The sequence below is a fragment of the Prunus avium genome, chromosome 4, assembly GCF_965620075.1.
Source record: "Prunus avium chromosome 4, drPruAviu1.hap1.1, whole genome shotgun sequence".
Classification (NCBI taxonomy): Eukaryota; Viridiplantae; Streptophyta; class Magnoliopsida; order Rosales; family Rosaceae; genus Prunus; species Prunus avium.
Window position 1 is genome coordinate 33,693,459 of NC_142287.1, and position 23,497 is coordinate 33,716,955.

Below are 23,497 nucleotides of genomic sequence, written 5' to 3' on the forward strand. Positions count from 1 at the left end.
CGCAGAGTGTGTTGTAATTGCTTCAATTGAATTACGGCTCACAAGGAATGTCGTCTTAAGTTTTTATTACGACGTTCATGCATGCCGTGATTGAGGAACACTATTTACGACGCGGGCTTTTATTGCTTGCGTGTTTTGCGTCGTGATTGATAATTCACGACGTGCTTTGTGCGCCGTAATAGATGTATTTTGGTGTAGTGTTTGGTTGCCCAAAAATAAATAAAAAATTCATCCACAACCCTTTACCCTGTTAATTTCTCATCGATCGTAAGCGTTATTGTGGTTTCGACCAAAAAATAAAATAAAATAAGCGTTATGGCAAGTTTTCTTGTATTTGTGTCAAAGATGACATTTTTTTATTATAAAAAAAAGGCAAAGCTATCAATCTTGACTATAACCAATTGCCCATTTAGCTTCACATGCATGTAACATTTCCAATCCCCTCTGTCTATAAATACTCCTCCTCCTGTCTCCATTTTCTTCACTTCTTAATTTGTATACTTCCTCCTTCCCCTTTCAGTGTTATAATTTCCATAATGGCAAAAGTGCCAACAACAATATTGTTCATGATGGTCGTCGTTTTGGTGGATCCAATTCATGGAGCACCACAACTTCCTTGTTTTTTCATTTTTGGTGATTCATTGGCCGATAATGGCAATAATAACAACCTCCTCACCACAGCCAGAGTGAACTACCAGCCCTACGGGATTGATTTTCTCACTGGACCAACCGGAAGGTTTTGCAACGGCCGGACCACCGTTGACATATTAGGTAGGACTTATATATTTCCTCTCCCTTTCTAAATTTCTTTTATGTCTCTCCCGTTGACATATATATATATTACAGCTCAACTTCTGGGTTTTGAGAATCTCATCCCACCATTTGCAACTAGCAATAAGGGTCCAGACATTTTAAAAGGTCTAAATTATGCATCTGGCGCTGCAGGAATTCGAGTCGAAACTGGCTCCCAATTGGTAACTAAAACTAACATCATTGCAAATCAACTCAATTAAATAAGTTACTAACATATCAAATTATATATTTTCTCCTTGCAGGGTGGTCATATCAGCTTAGATCAGCAATTACTTAATCACCAAGTTACAGCCATACGCATTGCTTCTATACTGGGAAGTAACCAATCAGCTTTGCAGTATTTAAACAAATGCTTATATTCAGTTGGAATGGGAAACAATGATTACATTAACAATTACTTCAAGCCTCAATTTTATCCCACCAGTCGCATATACACCCTTGAACAATACACCACACTTCTTATTGAACAATATTCTCGCCAAATAATGGTAATTAGTTACTAATTAATTTCCCATATCTGTCTTTGTGACTTGAACAAACAATTAATTAATTAAATTTACTGGTTTTTGAAGACTTTGAACGACAAGTATGGAGCAAGGAAGGTGGCCTTGGTTGGGCTGGGACTTATAGGCTGCACCCCAAATGCGATTTCAACATTTGGAACGAATGGGTCTGCATGTGTTGATAAATTGAACAGTGCAGCCCAAATGTTTAACCAAAAGCTTGTATCTTTGGTCGATCAGCTCAACGCCAATCTGAGAGATGCAAAATTCATCTATGTCAACAGCTTTGGGATGGGGTCGGGCGACCCTGCAGCTGCTGGTAGATGCATACACATTATTTCTTGGGACCAATCTCTATTTTACATGCATCATATTATTCTGAGGTGATTAATTATTTTGTTAATTAATTTCAGGATTTAAGGTTGTGAATGTTGGGTGCTGCCCAGTGAACAATATTGGTCAATGTGCTGCTGGCCAAACTCCATGCCAAAATAGGAGTGAGTATGTGTTTTGGGACGGATTTCACCCCACTGAGGCCATGAACCAGATCACTGCAATAAGAACATACACTGCTTTTGATCCGTCCGATACTTACCCAATGGATATCAGTCACCTCGTTCAGCTTAGGTTATAATATGGAGCTTTTATGAGAAGTCATGCAAATCTGAATCTTCATTCCTCTATTGTAATACAATAAAAAATGTGATTCTTCACGTCATTTGTAGGAATCGTTATATGTTGTGCAGCGCCCGGCGCTGTTTGCTTTCATAACATTTTTTAGCCTCGGTTGGTTTGGAATAACAACTTCCATAATGTATTAATCCAAATTGAATTTGGTTATGAATTGTAGCACACATCGTGCGTATCCGTCTAGCTTTCTAATTATAAGTATAAGAATTTTGTAGTTCAAGTAGTTAAGACCATTTATCCCTGCACTTGATATACTAAATTCAATTCCCCCTTATAAAAAAAATGTTTCATTTAAGTTGGAAGAAAATTTGATTGGAACTCTCCTTTTGATGAACAATACATTGCCCATGGGTTTTATGGGCTTTAGCAGACCATGGGCTGACTCAAACCTAGTCATGGACTGACCCAACTCATTTATTAAGGAGTTTACCCATGTTCAATTTTTCTTTTTTTTAAGCTTGGCCAAGCCTTAAGGGCTGATCCAAAATGACATGTCTTAAGCAAGTTTCTGTAGATGCCATGCTATGCGCCCCTCCTAAGTTTTATATAGTGATGGCTTTATATATGGTTCTTAGGTGATACTCTATTTCTTAGTCGTTGGATCAAATTAGTTAGTTTGATCTAACAGTAAAGAGATAAGACCTCACCTAAGGGCCATATATAAGGCACTCACTATAGAATGACTCGCACCCCTTCTAGCTCTACTCTCACTTCATGCATGTTAATAACCTTAATTTGTTTTAATTTTAAATAAAAAAGTTAGATCAACCGAATCTGCAACACTTTTTTTGAGAAATTTTGCAGTGTTATATTCACTTAGACTTATTATACCTTAAGTTCATGAAATATCAACAATGTTGTCCAGTTATAAAATGATATGTATAGATTAGTAACATCATGTGGTGATGTGAACGTCACACCAATATTTTTTTCTTTCCATTCTTATTGATGGGTTACAAAACGGATCATATGCCAAACAAGTAGATGGTCAAAATTTTATTTAAAATAATGAATTTGTAATTATGTTATCAGTTTCAACTTTTTACTATTCATCACTATTGTAATTAGAACCCATTTACCATGTGGTTTCTAAAACAACAGAGGAAAAGAACTATAACCTCCATTTTGTTATTATGGTGAGTTTTAATTAGGGTTAATTTGTTTTGTAACGAAATTGACTCAAACAAGTCTTTGTGTCTTTAATTAGTAATTTTTCATTGTACTTGTGTGGTCAAGAGCACAACATGCTTGGCCTCACGAACATCCCAAGTATTTAATAGAAAAAGAAAAACACTAAAAAAAAACCCAAGTTTACAATTAGCAGCATACAATTCTTTGATAATGGCGACGAATGACACAGTAATATGGACGTTCATGACTGTTGTTTTGGTGGTTTTTATATCACAATCTTGTGTTCGTGGAGAATCACAAGTGCCTTGTTTTTTCATTTTTGGTGATTCATTGGCGGATAATGGCAACAACAACCACCTCAAGACCCCGGCTAAAGCGAATTACCTGCCTTATGGAATTGATTTTCCCAAGGGACCAACAGGAAGATTTACCAACGGTCGAACCTTCGTTGATATAATAGGTATTTTCCTATAGCGCCTTTTCTTTCTCTGCACTGCATACTATGAGAATTAAACAGTTTGTACATGTTTTATGTTATCATATATTGGTATGGTGCATTACATTTGGAACTAGTGAGCTGTAAATTAACTCACGAGACTAACTTTAACTAGAACCTTGATACATGTAAATTTACCTGATATGCATGGTTTGTAGATGATTATACCGTTATACGTATAAATTTGAGGCCCGGGGGCCATGCATATTGTATTTTATTTTGTTATGTGAGTATACATATTAATTAATAATAAATATATACGTTTGCAAGGCATTCACAAAATGAGGCTAAAATTAGAACATGGATCTTTACATCACAGCTGAACTTTTGGGTTTTAAGAACCCCATCCCATGCTTTGCAACTACCAGGCGGCACAAGGACATGGTTAGAGGTCTGAATTATGCATCTGGCTCAGCAGGACTTCGAGATGAAACTGGCACCCATATGGTAATTAATCAAGAGTTAAATAATTTACACAACTTAATTATATAATTAAGCAAATTGATCTGTATATATAATTTTTTCTCCTTTTGCAGGGCGCTAATGTCAACTTAAATAAGCAGCTGCTGAATCACAAAGCTACAGTCAAGCACATTGCTTCTGTGATGGGGCATAAACAATCATCTAATAAGCACTATTTAAACAAGTGCTTATATTCAGTTGGAATGGGTAGCAATGACTACATGAACAATTACTTCCAGCCCAAGTTTTATCCCACCAGTACCAAATATACCCCTGAACAATATGCTACACTTCTCATTAAACAATATTCTCGCCAAATAAAGGTTAGCAATTAATTAACACCATGCACTTGTTTAATTAGTTTTTTTTCCATTTTTCATGCTGTCTTTGAGACTTTGAAAGCAACTATATCAATACTAAATTTATTTTAAACACAAGACTTGTTTGTTATAAAGACTTTGTACATGTATGGAGCAAGGAAGGTGGCCTTGGTTGGATTGGGACAAGTAGGCTGCGCTCCATATTCAATTTCGACTGGAACAAATGGGTCTGCGTGTGTGGATAAAATGAACGATGCAGTTCAATTTTTCAATGAAAAGCTTAAGTCTCTCGTCGATCAGCTCAACACCAATCTCACAGATGCAAAATTCATCTATGTTAACACTTATGGAATGTCCGGAAGTTCAGTGGATCGTACAACAACTGGTTTGTGGACTCTCTTTGTGCTATGATTTCTTTTAATTTCAATGTTTTCGAGTCCCATGAGCCGGTTAGGTCACGTGTGACGTTTTCACATAATGTCTATATATGATGTGAAAAATAGGTCATATATGACCAGCTCGTATATACAAGTTAAATTCCTAGCTATGATGGGTTTCAGAAAGAATAAAAGTGACATTAATTAATTTGTTTTGTTTGATTTCAGGATTGAAGGTTTCGGACGTTAATTGTTGTCCAGTAAATGAAATAGGTCAATGTGTTCCTTCCGCAGCTCCATGCAAGAATAGGAGCGAGCATATGTTCTGGGACTTATTCCATCCTACTGAGATGGCCAATTTAGTCACTGCAAGACGAGCATACAATTCTTCTAACCCGTCTGACACTTACCCAATGAATATTGCTCACCTAGCTAAGCTTAGGCTATAAGTTATAACCATGGAGTTCTAGTAGTCAAGCACATAAATTTCAGATGGAAATTAATAGGGCACAAATTTTTTTTTTGCCTTCATTTTGTTTGGGTACCTTATCAGAAAGTACAAACAGCCAAGGATTGAAGAGAAAGAAAAAATAAAAAGAATGGAAAAGAATTCTTCTCAAATAAATATTTTGGCATTTCAAGTTTGCAGGGGAATCCAAAAGCCTGGGTTTTGTTGTGTTACAGTGATGATGGACAAATCCAAAAGCCTAGGTTTTGTTCACTCTCATTGATTGAGTACCCATATCAAAATATTAATGTAGGATGAGGGTAGAATAGGAAAGAGAAAGAACAAAAAAGAACAAAATTGATTAAAAAGTATTAAAAAAGTAAAAAGGAGTGTAAGTGGAGAAAAAGAGAGTGGGACAATCAGCTCCCTAAATCAATTGTGTGTTCGTATCAGTGGATGGGGTCGTGATTAGATTTTGGCTCCCATTTTTTGTTATTAAAATACTTTTGTTTTGATAATATCAAAAAAATTGAAGAATTTCTGTTGAATATGAACCATGGTGGAATGAAAACAATTGATTCATTGAAATAATTTAAAAACAATCGAGGTGGATACTTGATGAATTTGAAAAGCAATTTAAAAACATTAGCCGGTGAGGCTCTTTTTTTGGTAGTGGGTGAAGGTGCTCTATCATCAATAGAAACTCCTATGGAGGAAACTGACTATATTAATATGGTTGCACTATGGCAATTGGTATAGAGTATAGGATACAAGTTTTTAAAGATGAGGAACATGTACAAAGTCATCAAGCAGGCCTGCCTTAACGCTGGCCTAGAAGAGAAATATTCAAGTTACAGAGAATCGATGACATCAAAGTGCCGTAAAAATCAAGAGCAAAATTTAAGAGAACTTAACTCATGAGATTTTGAAGCAAATTAAGTTCCCACGAGGACTCAGTTCATAAAGACAATTGATGCTAAACATGTAAAATATTTCTAACAAGGTAAAACATTTTGAGAATTTGATCGATCAAATATATGTTCCGAAAAATCGATATAATGTGTGTAAGATTTAAAGTAATTTTAGGAATGACCAAAGTCTAAGAAGAGTACCCTTATACTCCCATGCCTTAGGCCTTTGCCTTTGCCCATGCCATGTTAGTCCCCAACCAAGCACACCATTCATTTGCTTAATTTGGTTGCCAAGAAAATTCATCTGTGAGATAATAGAGTAATTTTAGAAAGCACACATCTCTTAGTCCCCAATCTTAGAAACATATCAGAATATGAACTGCTTAAGTTGGTTAACATTGAAAAATTTGATACACAAACAAACTTTTCAAACACAAGTTGTGAAAAATATAATGTGGATAACAAAGCATAATTTTATAAATGATGAGCAAAGTCTAACAAGAGTACCCTCTCTCGTGCCCTGCCTTTGCCCATGCCACTTTAATTACGGCCATTCATTTTCATTTTTACTTTTCTTTTTATCAATGTGGAAGGGAGTCGAACTTGAGATCTCTTTCAAATATTGGAAAGAGAAGTACTACGAGACTAATAGCTAGTTGTTAACCGTCATTCATTTCACTTTAGTTGCAAGATGAATGATTGTATATAATATAGTAATTATAGAAAATCTGAATCTTGTATTTTTAACAATTAATTAGATAGTATCATATGATCATCATTTGATGAATAAAAATTTGGAATACTTTTGGTGTCATTAATTAGTTAGTATTAGATCCCACTGGGATTGTAATCCCCCAAGATCGATTCTGTTAATCAGTTTCTCATCGTGAGTATTCTATGGCAGATGAGGGCTTCATTGTATTTGTGTGAACCAAAATGCTTGGCCCCCACGACACATATTCATTCTACCAAACTCAATATTCACAGTATTAAATAAAAATAAAACAAAAACAAGACCCATTAATTCAGTGTTAACAAAATTACGTATTTAATAATAAATCCTCTCACTATATAGACATTCCCTCTGCATGCGCTCCATTCTGGCCTTCCATATCTTTGTTTTCATAATCAATACGTCTCTTTCTTTTGTTCACTTTATCTTTTCAGTGTTACTATAGCTAGGGCTATATATATTCTTTGATAACCAATGGCAACAAATTATGAGATGGGTTTTAGATGGTTCAAGATGATACTTGGTGTTTTGGTGGTTTCAATATTATTATCGCAATATTCTTGTGTTTACGGAGAAGCACCGCAAGTACCTTGTTTCTTCATTTTTGGTGATTCGTTGGTCGACAGTGGCAATAATAACTACCTCCCGACCTTGGCTAAAGTGAATTACCTTCCCTATGGGGTTGATTTTCCCATTGGAGCAACAGGAAGATTTTGCAATGGCAGAACCACAGTTGATATACTTGGTCTTGCTTCTCTCTCTCTCTCTCTCTCTCTCTCTCTCTCTCTCTCTCTCTCTCTCTCTCTCTCTGAATCTCTTTTAAGTACATTATATTGTTGATATCTCTCTATAGCTTAGGAACTATACATGTCACAAAGAGGAATTTGTAGTTTGTTGATCTATTTACTATTGATACAATTAAGTTGAGGATGAGTATCCTTTAAACTTCGATTTAGGGTCCAAATTCACAAAGTGGCTAGACGGCACGAAAGTTCAGAGTTATGCTGTCAGATTATAAATTTAGGCCACATGTGATCAATGGTCCAAAACATCTAGCAAGAAAATATTTCCCTTAGTTTTGTTATAATTAAGTATGTTGGTAAGTTATGCACACAACACATGGAGGCTATAATTAATTAGGACAATTTTTTTTTGTTACTTTACACATTACAGCTGAACTTCTGGGTTTTAAGAAACCCATCCCACCATTTGCAACTACTTGGGGCCTGGTCATACTTAGAGGTCTGAATTACGCATCTGGCGCTTCAGGAATTCGAGCTGAATCTGGCACTGAGATGGTAACTAATCACACCAAATTAACATGACTTATATATATATATATATATATATATATATATATATATATATATATATATCTGCAAAGTTAATTAGTATTAATTAATTAAACAATTTATATGAAAATTTAATTTATGTCCTCTATGCAGGGTGTTAATGTCAACTTAGATCAGCAGTTACGAAATCACCATGTTACAGTCTTGCGCATTGCTTCCATTCTGCGACATAAAGCATTAGCTCTCAAGTATTTAAACAAGTGCTTTTATTTTATGGGAATCGGCAACAACGATTACATTAACAATTACTTCCAGACTCAGTATTTTAACACCAGTCGAATATATACACTTGAACAATATGCTTCAGTTCTTATTGAACAATATTCTCAACAAATTATGGTAATTATTAGTTATTAATTAATTAATAACACCAAGCACTTGTTTAGTTTACTAATCTTCGCGCGTCGTAGACTTTGAGACCTAATCGAAAAGTACTTATTTGTTTGATGTTGGTTTTGATTGAAGACTTTGTATAGTTATGGAGCAAGGAAGGTGGCCTTGGTTGGAGTGGCACCAATAGGCAATGCAACCGAACCTTTTAATGAAAAGCTTAGAGCTCTGGTGGACAAGCTCAACACGGATCTGGAAGATGCACAATTCATCTATGTTAACGCTTCTTCAGTGTCACGTCCTGCTGGTACTTGGTTACACTTTTGTGCCTCTCTTTTCTGCTGTGATCCTGTCATATGCGACATTTCTCTCGTAAATATGTACGTGAGATCCACTGTTATATGAGGAGAGAGATATATGACAGGGTCGCGCAAACAAAAATTCCTAGCTGTATTTTCTGAAAGAGTACTAAAAGTGACATTAATTTGTTTTGTTGATTTCAGATTTCAAGGTTCCGAACATTAGCTGCTGTGCAGTAAATGAACTCGGGCTATGCAATCCTTTCGAACCTGTATGCCAGAATAGAAGTGACTATGCATTATGGGACTCATTCCATCCGACTGAGGCCGCCAATATAGCCAGTGCAGGAAGAGCATACAGTTCTCAAGACCCATCGGACACTTATCCCATGGATATCAGTCACCTAGTTCAGCTTAGTCTATGATCATTGTTGGACTCTAAAGCTAGGCAAATAAAAATTTCATATGGAAAACAGAAACATCAACCATATATATATATATGTAGAGAGAGAGAGAGAGAAAATTAATATACTATATGCACGCTTGGATGTATGAGACATATAATAATAAATGTTCAAACCAACATTATAAAAGATTCAATCACATGAGAGTTGGAGGAAATTGTTAGTGTAACGTCTCACAGAGTTTTAGTAGTACACATTACTGCAGGCACATATTTAAAATACAGACAAAGAAATCCCCTTCTACTAATGTACTTGGTACCAACGTCTTTCACAAAGCCAAGTTGATGATTTATGCTTTCTACTACTTGACAAAGTGCCTGTAGCTATCATCATCTGGTGTCTTTACATACCCACCACAGAAAATTAATTCGGCAGAGACGACGGTCCAAGCACATTAACTGCACAGGAATGTAAAAGGAAACGGTTTGAAGGGATATATGTAAAGGTGCTTGCATATAATATATGTGCAGTCAAATTACAATGTGAATAGTAATTTGTTATGAGGTTGATAATTTGGGATATATGCGTACTTACACTAATTGAAGGGCCATCGGATCTTGGCGTGAATTGTACTGATGATTGGGTTGTAATGCATTCACTTGAAAATAGTTCCGAGAGTCATATGGCTGCGACTGCATGATCTCATAACTTCCCCCTCCAGCCATCACATTTATGTTTTGCTGGCTCCTCTCATTCTCAGCTATCTATATATCCCATTCACAAGCCCCATGAATCACTACTAATTAAGTACTACATACTACTAACACGAACACAAATACGATACACACGCGAGCGCACATCTCATGCATATTTTTCTAGAGAGGGAGAGAGAGAGAGAGAGAGGGATCACCTTTGCTCGTAGGAGTTGGTTGTTGTTATGCAAGTCAATTTCCTGCTAGGTACATTTTAATGTTAATGAAAACCAAGAAAAATTAGTTTCATTAACAGCACAAAACTTATATGAATGATTTTGAGCAGTGTGAGTGCAACTTCTTGTGGTAACCTCAAATACCAATTTTTGATAACATGTAAAGAATTCACCGTTAGTCAACTTATAGAAGCTAAAAGAACCATATTGAACATTACCTAATGACAACAAAATGGTTAAGAGAGGTTTTTGTTAAAAATCAAAAGAAAATATAACAAAGCTTAACCAGAAATTTTAAGCTTCAATCAAGTTTTCATGAGAACTTTTGACCAAATTAAACATTCAGCAAACAAGTGATAACTTTTAACACTAGCTTCTAACATGCATGCACTCAGTTGATAAAGACAATTTGATGCCGGCCCACAGTCTCCAAATGCATATGATCATCATGAACCCCATTTACAATAGATCAAACATACCAGTACATGCATGTAAGTAAATTGTTTACTTGATAAGTTGGTAAACATGCATTGAGCAGTGATACTCAACAAAATTTTCAAATATGATGAGAAATATTAATGCATGTAAGAGAATGCAATTTTATAAATGAGGAAGAGTCAAAGAGTGGTACCCTTTTCTGCATGTACTCAATTTCGGCAAACAGGAGCTCATTCTGAGGGAGACGATCAAAGATTTATAAGAAAGAAATATAAGAAAACAGAAAAGGAAAAACTTGTCAATGTCTATGCAAAGGCTAGCAAAATACAAGTACATAATTCAGATCGCAAAAATCCATCATAAATATAGAAGAGATACCTTCTTGGATCTGATTCTGTTGATTCCTTTCTCTAGTTTACTCTCCAGGTTCTTCAGGTCTTTCATATTCATAGAACTCAATGACTCGCCCATCATATGCCTGTCAAAGAAAAGGCTGCCAATTTGAAAATCTAGGATCTGGGAAAGCTTTTGGCAACTAGGGTTGAACTTGATCCCTTTAAGATTACCTGCTTGAGTTCTGCAAATTCCCTATCTGAGCGCGCAGTTTCGCAGCTTCTTGTTGGTAGTACTGAGATTTACATCCATAAATCAATGGTTAAAACATCTCATTGAAAATATGATCAAAATCAATAAACACTGCTTTACTAGTTTTGATGCATGCATTAAAAATTCATTCTTAGTGCTTTACCAATTATATATATATTCCACATAAGTGTATGTGTGTGTGTGTGTAATATGTAATATATACAATTATTATAAATTAGGGCTCATATATATAAAGAAATTCCATCAATTAATATATTAACTTCTTACCAAGGCATTCAACTAAAAGCTTTAGCTTTACCGGTATTTTTCGTTGTAATAGAATGAACAAAACAACTGGATTTATATGGCTCACCCAAATTCCAGGATTGATATTGGAAATGATTATGATGAGACTAAAGAGATCCAAAAATATAAAAGAAAAACAAGACTTGTCTTAGTCATGGATTGGTTTTGTTCAAGATCTACATAACTGAGTTCAATATTCACACCCTTAGAGGAGAAAGTATATGATAATGAAATCCAGGGACCAGAAAGAGCTAATCTCACTTTTAAAATCATACTCCAAACTTATAAACTTTTCTGTCAAGTATCTGTCATCAAGGTAAATAATACCTGAGTACTAGCTTCAGAAACAGATCCGGTATTTGTAGACTCTGCGCATGCCTTCTTGTACCTCTCAATTGTTTCTTTAACACTGCATGGTATGCAATCATAGCATTAATACATGAATCTATAAAAGACTAGAAAGTAATAATACATAACACTTCTAGTTACCACAAAAGAATGTCATCTATTGATACATGAATATATACACCTAATATTAGACATATAGTCCAACCAATATGCATGAGACTAGTGCTCAAGGAAGAACACCAAGTTAAATATGTACCAAATCCTCAAATGCTGTAAGTGTGGGCTGCATTTATAGCATTGCTTAAACATATCAAATATTTAAATAATCTCCAAAAACTGAAAAGTTTTCAGATAATGTATTCAAACTCAAAAGAGAATTTGAGTGTATAAGATGAACTTTCATAGACAAAGAAGTTTTTTAGTGTAAAGTTTCTAAAATATGACCTTGTAATTTCTCTGAATCATTATGATAGTTTGAAACTAATAAAAAAGGCTTACCATGAGAAAAGCTACCAAGCAAAGGATTGTTTCTATTTCTGTGGCTTATTTAATCAAACTTTGAACAACAAGAATATTCTTGAAATAAGTTCCTGACTACTTTCTTTCTAAAGAGAAACTATGGAATTAAAGAGCAAAATATTAATAAACTTTTAGGGTACATAAAATACTAAAACTTTATGAACATGGTGTGGGAGCCTACGGTTGCTGTGATGAATTAATTATCTATTTAGTGACTTTAATTACCAAGGAATAATATATGAACCATCATGATGCCACTAGTTCTTTTCTAAACCATAAGATATTACCATTTTCTGCCTTAAGTAGTAATCTTCTTGTCAACGGGGTCTAGCCTAGTGGAAAAAGACCTTGGCTTACAAGAGGTCTTAGGTTCGAATCCCCATGGCATTTTAATTGTGTGTGTACTGTGTGTGAGAAATCCCCCTTCCCTTTAGGTAGACTATCGCTTGTTTTAAAAATAAAAAAAAATAAAAAAAATCTTCCTTGAAGTAATGGATATTTTACATTTTTTTTTTTCAAATTTGAAATATTTGCTATACCCCTTAAATAATAGCAATATAACATCTTCTAGAAATATAAAGAAGAAACTTACTAGCTTTGCTCATCCAAAGTAATGGATAGATGCATTATAATGGTCCCATTTCATGATATTACAATTGTGTCAATTGCTTATCAACTAATTAAGCAGGATCCAAATACTATTAGGCTTGGCAATTAATAGTGGAGCTCTCTTCATAACTAGCTTCTTGTGTATCTTAATTAGACTAGACATAAACTTCTGAGATGCATGTCGGTTTACTGAAAAACATATCATGTAAAGGGGGTTTCCAACCACAGCCAAATTTCCTGTGTTGGGAAAAGGGAGAGAGACACAGACACAGAGAGAGAAATATTCATTGAACTATTTATAAATGGTAATTAAAGTTGTTTCCACAAAAGGTATGCTTGAAATTGAAGAAAGCATGATGCTTGTTAATTTCATCAGCTTACTATCCTCTCTAGGAGGATGAAGTCTATTATCCACAGCAGAAATTCTGACCCAGATTCTGCCTGCAGTGATATAAATTGGAATTTCTTTTCCCAAGCTCTAGCCTTTTGCCTCCCCTTAATTCTTTTTCCTAGGTACATATATGCTATTGATATACATTAAGGGCAAATAATAATGCTACTGAGTTAAGTTGAGATTATGGTTAACCTCAAAATTAGGCAAAGACTAACGGTCAAATTAAACTAACTCTTTCAGTTAACTGAACCTAAATAATGCATGATAAAACATCTCAGTTTCCTTGAGACCAAAACGAAAACTCAGTTGTCTGAGTTAGACCTGCTGAGCTAGTCAATCAGTCTTAAGTGACGGATGTGATGCAAACCACAAATCAATATCATAATAAAAAAATTGAATGAATATATTATTATGAAAACACAACCTAAGATTTCACTCTTTCCTATGGCCTCTGATACCTTAAAATCCTCGACCTTGTGATTGGTTGCCTGTGCCACGATGGCGCAGCTCCCCAATATGATTGGTTCAACCATATTTCAGTCCATAACTCTTGCCACTCATTACACAAGGGATATTGGCCTCAAGTTTACCCTATTACCCACCTCGAGTAATTCACAAGCAATTAAAAATTCCGTTTATTTATACTTTAAAGAAGTGAAAGTAAATATATTAATATAAAATTTGATATTTTCTGTCTGAAACTCTGAGAACATCAAAGCCGTCTGTTTTAGCAGAGCAGGCAGCGACATATAAGCCAAATGCTCAGAACTCTCCCATTGGCTTGCAGTTGTCGTACGTTGTCTCTGCTCACTCATATCTCTCCAACACTAAAAACTTGCATAAATATATCTATGCAAGATCTTGAGCAAATGCAAAGGCCATTCTCCAATGCCCAGCAGTGGCATCTTCATGATGACCCACTTGAGCTATGATCTCATATATACTCTCTTTCATTTCATGAGCAATAATTTGGAAAAAATAATTCATAAAAGAATTTACCTTTGTGATAAAACCCAGGTGGAAAAAGAAAAAAAAAAATTGACCAGAAAGGTTAAAATTTAGGGTTGAAGAAACTGAGAAAAGGGAAGAGAACTTAGTGTAGGAATAATGACATAAAGCTCTTTTGTCAGACGTCAAGAACCGAAAAATCGTGTGTGACGTGACCAAAGATTCTATTAACCGAGACAAACAAAAGAACCCAACACCTAACCCTAACCAGACCTCACCCATTTCCAAAGAAATGTGAAAATTGAGAAAAAAGAAGACATTTTGACACTTGGGTTTTGATTGGCAATGGAAAAATGTCTCCTTTACTCGATTTAAGGGTTACCCACTAAAAGATTTTGGACAAATTGATTACCCAATGTAGTTCCTAATGAACCCTAATTTGGTTATGTGGAATATTCCACGAAAAGAAAGTGAGATTTGGGAAATTTTAAGGGAGGTTAGGGGAAAACTCTTCTGGGTATGAGTGGTTGTGACCTGATTTGGGTGTACAAGGGAGATTGTAACATATTTCAAGCAAAACCCATCTGGGTGTATTGGAACCCTAATATGTGCTTTTTTCAGAGAAGGTCTTGTCATTTTTATTTTATATATTGAATTGTACTTTTACTTTCCTGGTGTCCATAACTGACGTGGTATTTAGGAAGTGTCAAGGAGATTGGAGGTTGGGCTAATGGGGGCATGACAGCTTGTGTGTTGTAGGCCTTCTTAGCCTAATAGATGACATAGAGTCATGCACGGCGAGAGAGAGAGAGAGAGAGAGAGAACAGAAAATTAACAACAATGGAGGGAGGTAAGGAGCTGATCTCAGAGGCCTGCATACATTCCCAAAACCACTACTTGTTGCTATTTACATCCATGATATGCTTCTTCTCCTATCTATTAGACCAGATCTATGTTTGCACCAAACCAAGAGCTAAGAAAATGATCATAAACAGAAAAGAAAAATTAATAAAAATACCCATTAAAAGCACATACATGGAAAAAAACAAAAGATAAGAAAGAAAGACAAGTGAATCTTATAAGTTAGAGAGATAGAGAGAGAAAGAACTCAATCTCAACTCAACTGAGTACTATTACAATGATTATGTTTTCCTGCTTAAATCCACCCAAAGATCTACTGCAGAAGCAAAAATCTTGAACACAGAAACACCAATAGCTTCTTAAAAATTCAAATTTGTAGCCAAATTTTGCACCCAAAAAAAAAAAAAATTAAAACTTTAAGAAGAACAAAGGGCTTTTAAAAGGTAAACTAAAACTACAATAGAAAACTTGGGCTGAAAGAAATTTTAAGAGCCTTCAGTAAGAAATCGAAATGAAATAAAAGAAGGAAATTAAAAGCAATACCTGTTGTTGGCATACTCATAAAGTCGGCCACGGTTAGAGAAGACTATGAGAGCAACCTCTGCATCACAGAGTACAGAGAGTTCATAGGCCTTCTTGAGCAACCCATTGCGCCTTTTGCAGAAAGTGACTTGACGGTTTGTTGTGTTTTCGATCCGCTTGATCTCGATCTTTCCCCTACCCAATTTTCTTTGGGGAGAGTCCAGGGACATGGATTTGTTTTCATAGGCCATAGTTGCAAGCTGAATCAAGCACAAAGAGATCAATCAAGGCGCTAATTAGTTAAAAGACCCAGTACTTCAGTCACTCTCTATCTACTTGATCATGAACAAAAAAGTTGAAGCAAGAAACATATGAAATGAAAACTTGGTGCAATACTACTACGACAACAACCACAACAACTAGCTAGCTCTAGCTTGGTAGCTAATTAAGCTAGCATCCCCAAGTTCAAGAAATTGTGAACTGAACAGAACTAGTTTGGAATTGTTAACTTTTCTTTTGGATTCTTGGGGAACAAACAGAAGTACAGGTGGTAATTAAATAAATCTGGCTGAGAAGCCAAAAAGATTGATGGGACTAAAAGAAGTGAGGCAACCGAAGATGATTTATGAGATAATGTTTGAGTATTTTGCTCAATGACATGGTAAGAAAACAAAGAAAAGATCATGGATGGTGATAATTAAGGACAGAAACAGAGGTTTCTACCTTTTGGGTTTTCTTAGCTCTTTTTCTTTCTCACAAATCTAAACAAGGAGATGTGCAGAAAATGGAAGCGAGGTGGGCTGAGAGGTGGCTATTTATAAAGGAAAAAATGACATTTCCTCCGTTATGCTAATTTCCGAAACCACTTCAATTTTTATTCTGCAATTTTTTAGATATTATTATTTATAAGCAGATTCTTTATATAAAAAAAAAAGTATGTATTGGAGATGAAGCAAAGGAGATGCTAAATGGGAAATAGGAATGATTCAGACTCTATCAACCATTCATTTTATTAATTATTTAATCATCAATTGTATTTTCTTACCTCTGTGTGTGTGTGTGTGTGAGAGAGAGAGAGAGAGAGAGAGAGAGAGGAAAGGTACTTTCTGAAAGCGATTATTAATGTGGTGAATGAGACGTTGGGCTAGGCAGCTAGCGAAGCTAGCACACCTGCCTTTAGGTTAAGATCTTTATATTTTTTTTTTTTTGTATAAATAGTAAATATAGGAGCAAAAATTTGAGGAAAATTTTCCCTTTTATTTTGTTTTTGTTTTTTATTTGCTCTGACTTTTTTAATTACTTTTACTTTTGAAGTATTGGTTTTTATTTATTTAATGAAATGAAGAATTGTTATTTTTAATGTAAAGTACATAGGTCGGTCGGACTTCACTACTGCTGGCTATAACTTTACCTTTCATTTGTTGTTATTCCTAGTAATTATTTGAATTAGTTTCTAAATATGGCATGCTTAATATATGACTTTTTCTACGCCTTAGCCTAAGGTAATAAAAGGTCAAGGTTTTACCAAATAGAAAAGGATTTGATATGTTAGTAAATGTTCTTGATAAAGCTTTATTTGAACTATATAACTCATCTGTCTGCCATATGTCTAGCCATATGTGCAGCTCCATAATGTTGCTGAGCAATATACTCTTGATATGTAGTGTATTGTAGCTCTTGCTCTGTTTTCTTTTTGCGTTGTGTAATTTTGTTGTTGTTGTTTGTTTGATACAAGCAATAGTCTAAACTACTATAAATTAATCTGATTTATAGGAGGAGAGATTCGATGCAAGAATGCAGATTCATTGCCGTAATTAACCGGCCAAACCCACGTCTGCCTTTTTATTATGACTTTACCATCTCATCATGCACGCACTCATATATATACTAGTTAATTTGAACCTTAAGATATGGGGGACACAACATTTGATATCTGATTCGACCTAGCAAAAGGGACAGCGCCCACCTGTGTACAGTGTACATGGTGGGTTTCTATTTGGTTTGTTATGCCATGTCACTCATGGTTTGTATGTAGAGGACATGTCACTTTTCCTTCACCCACCTTATTGCAAACATAGCTAGGGAGCGAGGAAATGTGTAATGTTGGCCATGCTCTGCCATTGACAAAGTCACAATCATCCATATCTTTCTCTTAATGTTGCCACATAGCTACAATCTACTTCATACTTGTACACTTAACTCAGGTGCTTGTATTTCCACACTAGCTAATTGTTTTAAACTCATATCTTTGATTAGAGTGTGAATTTTTGGTTCCTAGTATACCTTCATATATATTTCAAGCATGAAGATAAGGCCAAAAATCAAAAGTCAAAAGTCAAAAATCAAAAGTCATTGTGAGATCGAGTTGAAATATAGTCACCTATTGGATGAAAGGAGATGATGAGTCCAAATTCCATTGGAAAGCCAGAGACTTGTGTTGATTTCAATCGAGAATTTTGAAATTAAGAATGATTGTACTTGTTTTTTCTTGTAATTCTGGGGTTATTAATGATTATAACCATTGTAAACCTCTCTTCAATCAATTAGTCATTCGAGAGTTGTTAAGCAAATTAATATTAACCTTTGATAAACGTACGCCATCATTCTCGACCTATACAAGAGGACCTTGCCGTGTAAAACGATATGCCTCATTTTGACAAATCATATATGGAGACGTACTTTAAATAAGGTTTGAATTATGTAAGTTTTGGCAAGCTCTACCATATTTTCGTAGAAAACCACAACCTTGATTTTCAAATTGGAAGAAGAAGATGATTCAATTACGCAAAGATTTTTCAATAGAAAATACGAGTGAAAATGACTAGTACATGTATAAAACTAAGAAGATCGAGAGAGTAATGTTCAAGAAATTATTGTATGTGACTGTAACATCACGTGACATGCTAACGTGGCGTACACTGATTGACCAAAAGATTACTTGTAATGTTTGAACTTGTTTTAAAATCAATAAGGTAAACTTTTGGTATGTTTCTTCTCTTGTCTCTTGTACATATTTTACTGTGGACTGTGGTGACGCCATATATATATCATCAACCTTTATTGAAACATCAATATCATACTCAACCAAATGCCGTGATTCGATTATATGTATATATCATATAATTTTTCTTCTTCCTCTGTAGATACCATGTGTATGAACTTTCTCAAAATGTTCCAATACACCTTTTAAAATCATTTCGCCATGTCTGAATTTGCTTAGTTCTAAAATAGAAAGGCCATGGTAATTATCCATGTCCTCATAGTCAAAACTCTTTAGCTTCACAACAAGAAAATCTCCCCCATATCTACAACGAGGACCACATTGAGGGCAACTGGTACCATAAATCCCTGCTCACATATATATATACATCCACACATGGTAAATGTTAAAAAGAGTTTTCAGTAAATTAGACTCTTGATCGAGATCACGACCTATCCTAGTCTTAATTTAGTGATTCTTTGAAGGTAAATGAATCGTGCAAACTAGGAGTAGGAAGAAAAAAATGAAAAGCGAAGAGACTGGTAAAAAGGAAACTTTATATATATGTAGCCCTTTGTTGACATTGTCCTACGAAAAGGAACACTATAGCTTAGCCTATATATGAACATATTCCTATTGTGAAAACAAATTTCAGCAGAAAGGAAAACAAAAGTGAATCTGGTGTTATGAAATTCCCAAATTTAGTTTGATAGGACTCTAGGAATTTCCTAACGGCTCGAACATATTCTTATTAGTTTTCATTATATACTAGCTATATGTTTCACGAAAACACTGTCAAGCCATTGTAAATCCAGAAACCAGGCAGCTTTGAATTGTTTAGCTAAGAAGGGAAAGGAACTAGTTTAGTTCATAGATGATAACCTTTATAATACCACTTTAGTGGTAAGTTCTACTTAACATATATTTGTAAACCTACGCTAATTAAGTTAATTACTACATAATTAAACACTGAAATGTTGAAAAGTAATTCCAAGTACAAGCCCCAAAGTCTCATGATTTTAATATATATTCTCTGGAAAAGGGACCACAAAAAAGCAACAATATACATCTCTTTCAAATGATGTTGAGAGGTGCCATTGAAGGTGCTTGTCTTCAATGAAAGACCTAAGACCATAAATGCATCTCATAGTCCATTGCAGTAGTCACCTTCTTTATTCATTGCTTTTGTTTTTGGTTTTTATGGATTTTCTTAGTTTGTGAACTAATTACTACTCGTTCTAATTAAGCTTCTAGAAATATATACATACAAGAGCGCTCAATCGCTAACCAGTTAGACCAAGAGAGAACTATAGTTCATATACTCACGTTAAAGTTGAAAGTCCCAATTAAAATTATAAAAACAAAAATATTAGGTCCCATGAATTTCTACCTAATTACGGTTGCTTTGTACAACTTTAAGTGACACATTTAGTATAGAATCGGTCACTCTTTCAAAAGCTTACCAAAAATGATTATAAAAGCTGATCTCAAGCTACCAAGTGTAGGTGGATGGTGAGAACCCTCTCCTGTATACATGGCAGCCAGCAATGTTCAATGTATATGATACTATATATTGACCTTAGGAACAATTAGCCATGGGAGAAAAGGTGACCTCTTTCTATGCTTTGTTTTCTAGTCTTGCAAGAGTTGTAGATCTATAACCCTTGCAAGAATTCTTTTAATTTGATACATATCCACCAAATTTCTGATAAATTCTTCATTCACTTATTCACATCATCGTGAAGTCTTTCCATTAAATTGAACTTGGAATTTTGAAAAATTAATCATTGAAGACTTAGTTGAGTGTGCATCTCTCTTCGATTGCTTCCGTTATCTGTTCTACATCCTTTTTTCTCTTATGATTCAAGAAACTTAGTTGAGTGTGTTGGGTGTTCTTAGTCTCTTTAGGAGAGTCATGTTGGTTAGTGGCTAGTTTTTGTCATTGATGTCATCGGAATAGATTCGGGAAAATTATGGCTGTTGAAAAGGGTTATAGAAAATGTATTTTTGCGAGTGATTCTATCCAGATAGTATCAGCTTTTCGGCTGGCTCAGGTCACGGAAGAAATTTTACCATATTGTTATTGAGATGTGTTTCCTCAATTTGACTGCTTTTCAAAATTTCTCATTGAAACTTTTATTAATTTAACTATGAAAAAACCCTATAATTTCACAAATGTTAACTGTCTTCTTTAACTGTTCCCAATAAGTCGTTAATAATCCTACAATTTTAATTTATTACACGAAATTGTCACTGGTTGAATTTTTTTTTCAACGGTGTCATCCAGTGTATTAATAAAGGTCATTAATCGTTTTCACTTAAAAAAAATAAACAAAAAATAAAGGTCATAATTCATGCTCTAAGAAATAGAGATATTTTGGATGGAGGATTTTGTGGCAATTGGTTTATAACTTCAGCAAAAAATATTAGGGTTTTCTTTGAAAACCATTGCCCTTGTTTTTTTTACCAATGATGATGAAAGCAAAGCCTTTAATCACCCAAATAGGAATGTAATTGAAAGAGAAAGAAAGTGAAAGGTTATGTTGAATTTGTGGTTGTGGTCCTTTTCCAAGGCTTATGTAGTCCCCACTTGTTACTAAAGGTTCACGTCATTAGCACAACCACTCCAATGCTAATCCGATTGTGATGGAAAGCTTAATTAGAGGATCGGATCCTACCCCCATTATATTCTCAATTTACTGTAATGTATATATACTAGCCTCTTGCACACGCATAATCGCCTTTTTTTGTTGTTCAATTTTACATTAATAAGCCCTTAGGTTGTGTAGTGGTTTTTTTATTTCATATTCTACTTTAATTTAATCTAAACTAATGGGAGGGGAGCACATCCGCTTTAATCAACTTGGCTAAGCCTGCAAATGGGCATGTATCATATATTGATTTTAAAGCAACAAAATTAGAGCATGTAAAAGAAACGATAGGTTTTCCACTGAATTTCATATGACTTGTACATCACATATAGCATTCAACTTTCTCATTGCGACCTTCTCTCTTACTTCCTTATGTGACCAAACAAATTGGATGATCCCAAGTCCTTGCAATATGATAACGAATACTATGTCATCTAGTTCTACACAAAGCAATATAATTAGGGTATTAACTCATTGTCAACTCGCAATGAAGTAATCTCAGAATTTGCTCTTTCCTCCCAACAACAAGTGAAAACAAAGAAAATGCCTGAGCTAAACTTGGCGGGTTGTCCTCATCAATCTTAAGTATTCTTCCTTGTCTCAAATTAACCCAAGTTAGTTTAATTGTAAGTATTAATAAGTACCCATCACTTAGGCAAGAGTAACATATATGCATGCCCAAAACCCATCTAGATGCTCATATCATATATATATGGCAATGAACTCTATAAGTCACCAACTAGCAAATGAGATCTGATTCATGGTTCTCATGGACTCCAATTTATTGCAACACTTTCTATACAGTTGTAGCTATAAATTTCACACAAAAAATTATTTAAAAAGAAAGTGAACCTATATGAATATTTTGTGTATGGAGGAATGTCTGTGTTCTGGTTTCTTTTTCTGGTGCATGTCTATTGCCTGCCATACGACCCATGCCAAAATAGAAATAGCCAAGCACAAGATTTACCTTTCACATTTGAAAATTTCCAGATTGGGAAAATTGATTTTAATGTTTTGACTCTTAAGTACTCTCTTTTTGATTTGAAACCCAGATGAAAAGGGTTATGGATGGTCAGGATTCTTGCAAAATTAAGTAGTTTTTTGTATTAGATTTTAGTTTCTTGTATTCTCCATGAAATATATAGATCTCATGAGATTGCAATGTCACTACCCCTGTTCCAATGAAGGAGACATGTAATCATAACTATTAATTTTGTTTTTTCTTTATGAAACCACAGTTCAAAAACCAATCATGATTCATTTTCTCTTCTTTTTTCTTATGGGTGGTCTGCAAGTACAACTATTTTTTCAATTTCCAATTCCATGGTCACTTTGTTTCAAAGTTATTGAGTTGCAATTGTGGAAGCTTCTACTAGTACCCAAAACACAAAACTGAGAGGTACATGTTTTTCCAACCGTCAAATTTTAAGACCCTTAGGATCAAGTGACATACATTATTCCAACACTTTTTAGTGTCGCTCCGCGGCTATACTAATTATAAAAAAACACAAAATAGGAACCATTTATTAAAAAAAAAAAAACCCAAAAGAGGACCCGCCTAGCGATTAGGCACCCAAGTGTCAAAATAAGTAAGTACAGTCGGGCGGCTATACTATTTTTTAGAAACTTTAATAAAACAGAATACCGCCGCGTGGCTATATACTTTATATATATATGGACCCGCTCAGCGACTAGGCACCACGTGTCAAAAAGGTAAAGCCAAGCGGCTATACTATTTTTTAAAAACTTAGGAAAAAACCGAGTAGAGCCGCGCGGCTATACTATTTTTAAAAATTTTAAAAATCCGAGTATAGCCGCACGGCTGTACTATCTCTCTAATTATATGACATTTAAAAGGAGTAGAACCCAACTTTAATATAAGGAAAAGAAAACCCCAATAGTGGCAATTAAGAGCCGCAAGTTATCTTCTCTCACACCTTCCAAAGATCCTCGCATTCTTCACTAACTAGACGTAATTTGGTCTAACTAATTAGTTATGTGGATACTTATTTGAGTTCATTAAGTTGGTCAATCAAGTCATTCAAAAGTTAATTCAGTCTAACCGGTTGCTTAGGCTCTTTCTTTTTGCCTAATTAAGTCATAATTAGGTGCAACGGCTAGTTTGACCCCATAATG

General features: G+C 34.8%; 4 protein-coding genes across 7 annotated transcripts; 3 read left to right on the forward strand and 1 right to left on the reverse strand.

Annotated features, from left to right (window-relative positions):
* The first annotated feature begins 406 nt into the window (after positions 1-406).
* LOC110766612 (GDSL esterase/lipase At1g29670-like) lies at positions 407-2,229 on the forward strand. Its single transcript, XM_021969974.2, has 5 exons — positions 407-771; positions 847-974; positions 1,056-1,301; positions 1,386-1,635; positions 1,730-2,229. Exons 1-5 carry the CDS (start codon positions 420-422, stop codon positions 1,948-1,950), a joined length of 1,197 nt encoding a protein of 398 aa, XP_021825666.2. The 5' UTR covers positions 407-419; the 3' UTR covers positions 1,951-2,229.
* Positions 2,230-3,326: 1,097 nt separating this feature from the next.
* LOC110748780 (GDSL esterase/lipase At1g29670-like) lies at positions 3,327-5,714 on the forward strand. Its single transcript, XM_021948727.2, has 5 exons — positions 3,327-3,597; positions 3,953-4,080; positions 4,170-4,418; positions 4,551-4,800; positions 5,021-5,714. Exons 1-5 carry the CDS (start codon positions 3,348-3,350, stop codon positions 5,239-5,241), a joined length of 1,098 nt encoding a protein of 365 aa, XP_021804419.1. The 5' UTR covers positions 3,327-3,347; the 3' UTR covers positions 5,242-5,714.
* A 1,519-nt stretch (positions 5,715-7,233) lies between these two features.
* LOC110766573 (GDSL esterase/lipase At1g29670-like) lies at positions 7,234-9,486 on the forward strand. The gene is made up of 5 exons (XM_088251625.1): positions 7,234-7,629; positions 8,058-8,182; positions 8,330-8,575; positions 8,702-8,873; positions 9,070-9,486. The coding sequence occupies exons 1-5, from the start codon at positions 7,359-7,361 to the stop codon at positions 9,288-9,290; spliced, it is 1,035 nt and encodes a 344-aa protein (XP_088107751.1). The 5' UTR covers positions 7,234-7,358; the 3' UTR covers positions 9,291-9,486.
* AG (K-box region and MADS-box transcription factor family protein) lies at positions 9,414-16,677 on the reverse strand. 4 transcript variants are annotated; one of them, XM_021969956.2, is made up of 9 exons: positions 16,451-16,671; positions 15,749-15,987; positions 11,854-11,935; positions 11,202-11,263; positions 11,014-11,113; positions 10,829-10,870; positions 10,180-10,224; positions 9,864-10,033; positions 9,414-9,727 (listed from the first exon to the last, which is right to left on the reverse strand). In XM_021969956.2, exons 2-9 carry the CDS (start codon positions 15,976-15,978, stop codon positions 9,724-9,726), a joined length of 735 nt encoding a protein of 244 aa, XP_021825648.1. In that variant the 5' UTR covers positions 15,979-15,987; positions 16,451-16,671; the 3' UTR covers positions 9,414-9,723. The 4 variants fall into 4 exon arrangements, with proteins under 4 accessions (XP_021825648.1, XP_021825649.1, XP_021825653.1 ...); XM_021969957.2 differs by having other exon boundaries at positions 10,180-10,221; positions 16,451-16,663; XM_021969961.2 differs by lacking the exon at positions 9,414-9,727 and having other exon boundaries at positions 9,860-10,033; positions 16,451-16,677.
* Between the last annotated feature and the right edge of the window lie 6,820 nt (positions 16,678-23,497).

Coding starts and splice junctions, on each gene's coding strand:
- LOC110766612 (XM_021969974.2), top strand. CDS start 420: ATGCATGTAACATTTCCAATCCCCTCTGTCTATAAATACTCCTCCTCC. Junction 772..846: donor GACCACCGTTGACATATTAG/GTAGGACTTATA, acceptor TATATATTACAG/CTCAACTTCTGGGTTTTGAG. Junction 1,636..1,729: donor GGGCGACCCTGCAGCTGCTG/GTAGATGCATAC, acceptor AATTAATTTCAG/GATTTAAGGTTGTGAATGTT.
- LOC110748780 (XM_021948727.2), top strand. CDS start 3,348: ATGGCGACGAATGACACAGTAATATGGACGTTCATGACTGTTGTTTTG. Junction 4,419..4,550: donor AATATTCTCGCCAAATAAAG/GTTAGCAATTAA, acceptor TTTGTTATAAAG/ACTTTGTACATGTATGGAGC. Junction 4,801..5,020: donor AGTGGATCGTACAACAACTG/GTTTGTGGACTC, acceptor GTTTGATTTCAG/GATTGAAGGTTTCGGACGTT.
- LOC110766573 (XM_088251625.1), top strand. CDS start 7,359: ATGGCAACAAATTATGAGATGGGTTTTAGATGGTTCAAGATGATACTT. Junction 7,630..8,057: donor AACCACAGTTGATATACTTG/GTCTTGCTTCTC, acceptor TACACATTACAG/CTGAACTTCTGGGTTTTAAG. Junction 8,874..9,069: donor TTCAGTGTCACGTCCTGCTG/GTACTTGGTTAC, acceptor TGTTGATTTCAG/ATTTCAAGGTTCCGAACATT.
- AG (XM_021969956.2), bottom strand. CDS start 15,978: ATGGCCTATGAAAACAAATCCATGTCCCTGGACTCTCCCCAAAGAAAA. Junction 11,264..11,853: donor TTTCTGAAGCTAGTACTCAG/GTATTATTTACC, acceptor TGTAAATCTCAG/TACTACCAACAAGAAGCTGC. Junction 10,225..10,828: donor TTGAGTACATGCAGAAAAGG/GTACCACTCTTT, acceptor AAATGTACCTAG/CAGGAAATTGACTTGCATAA.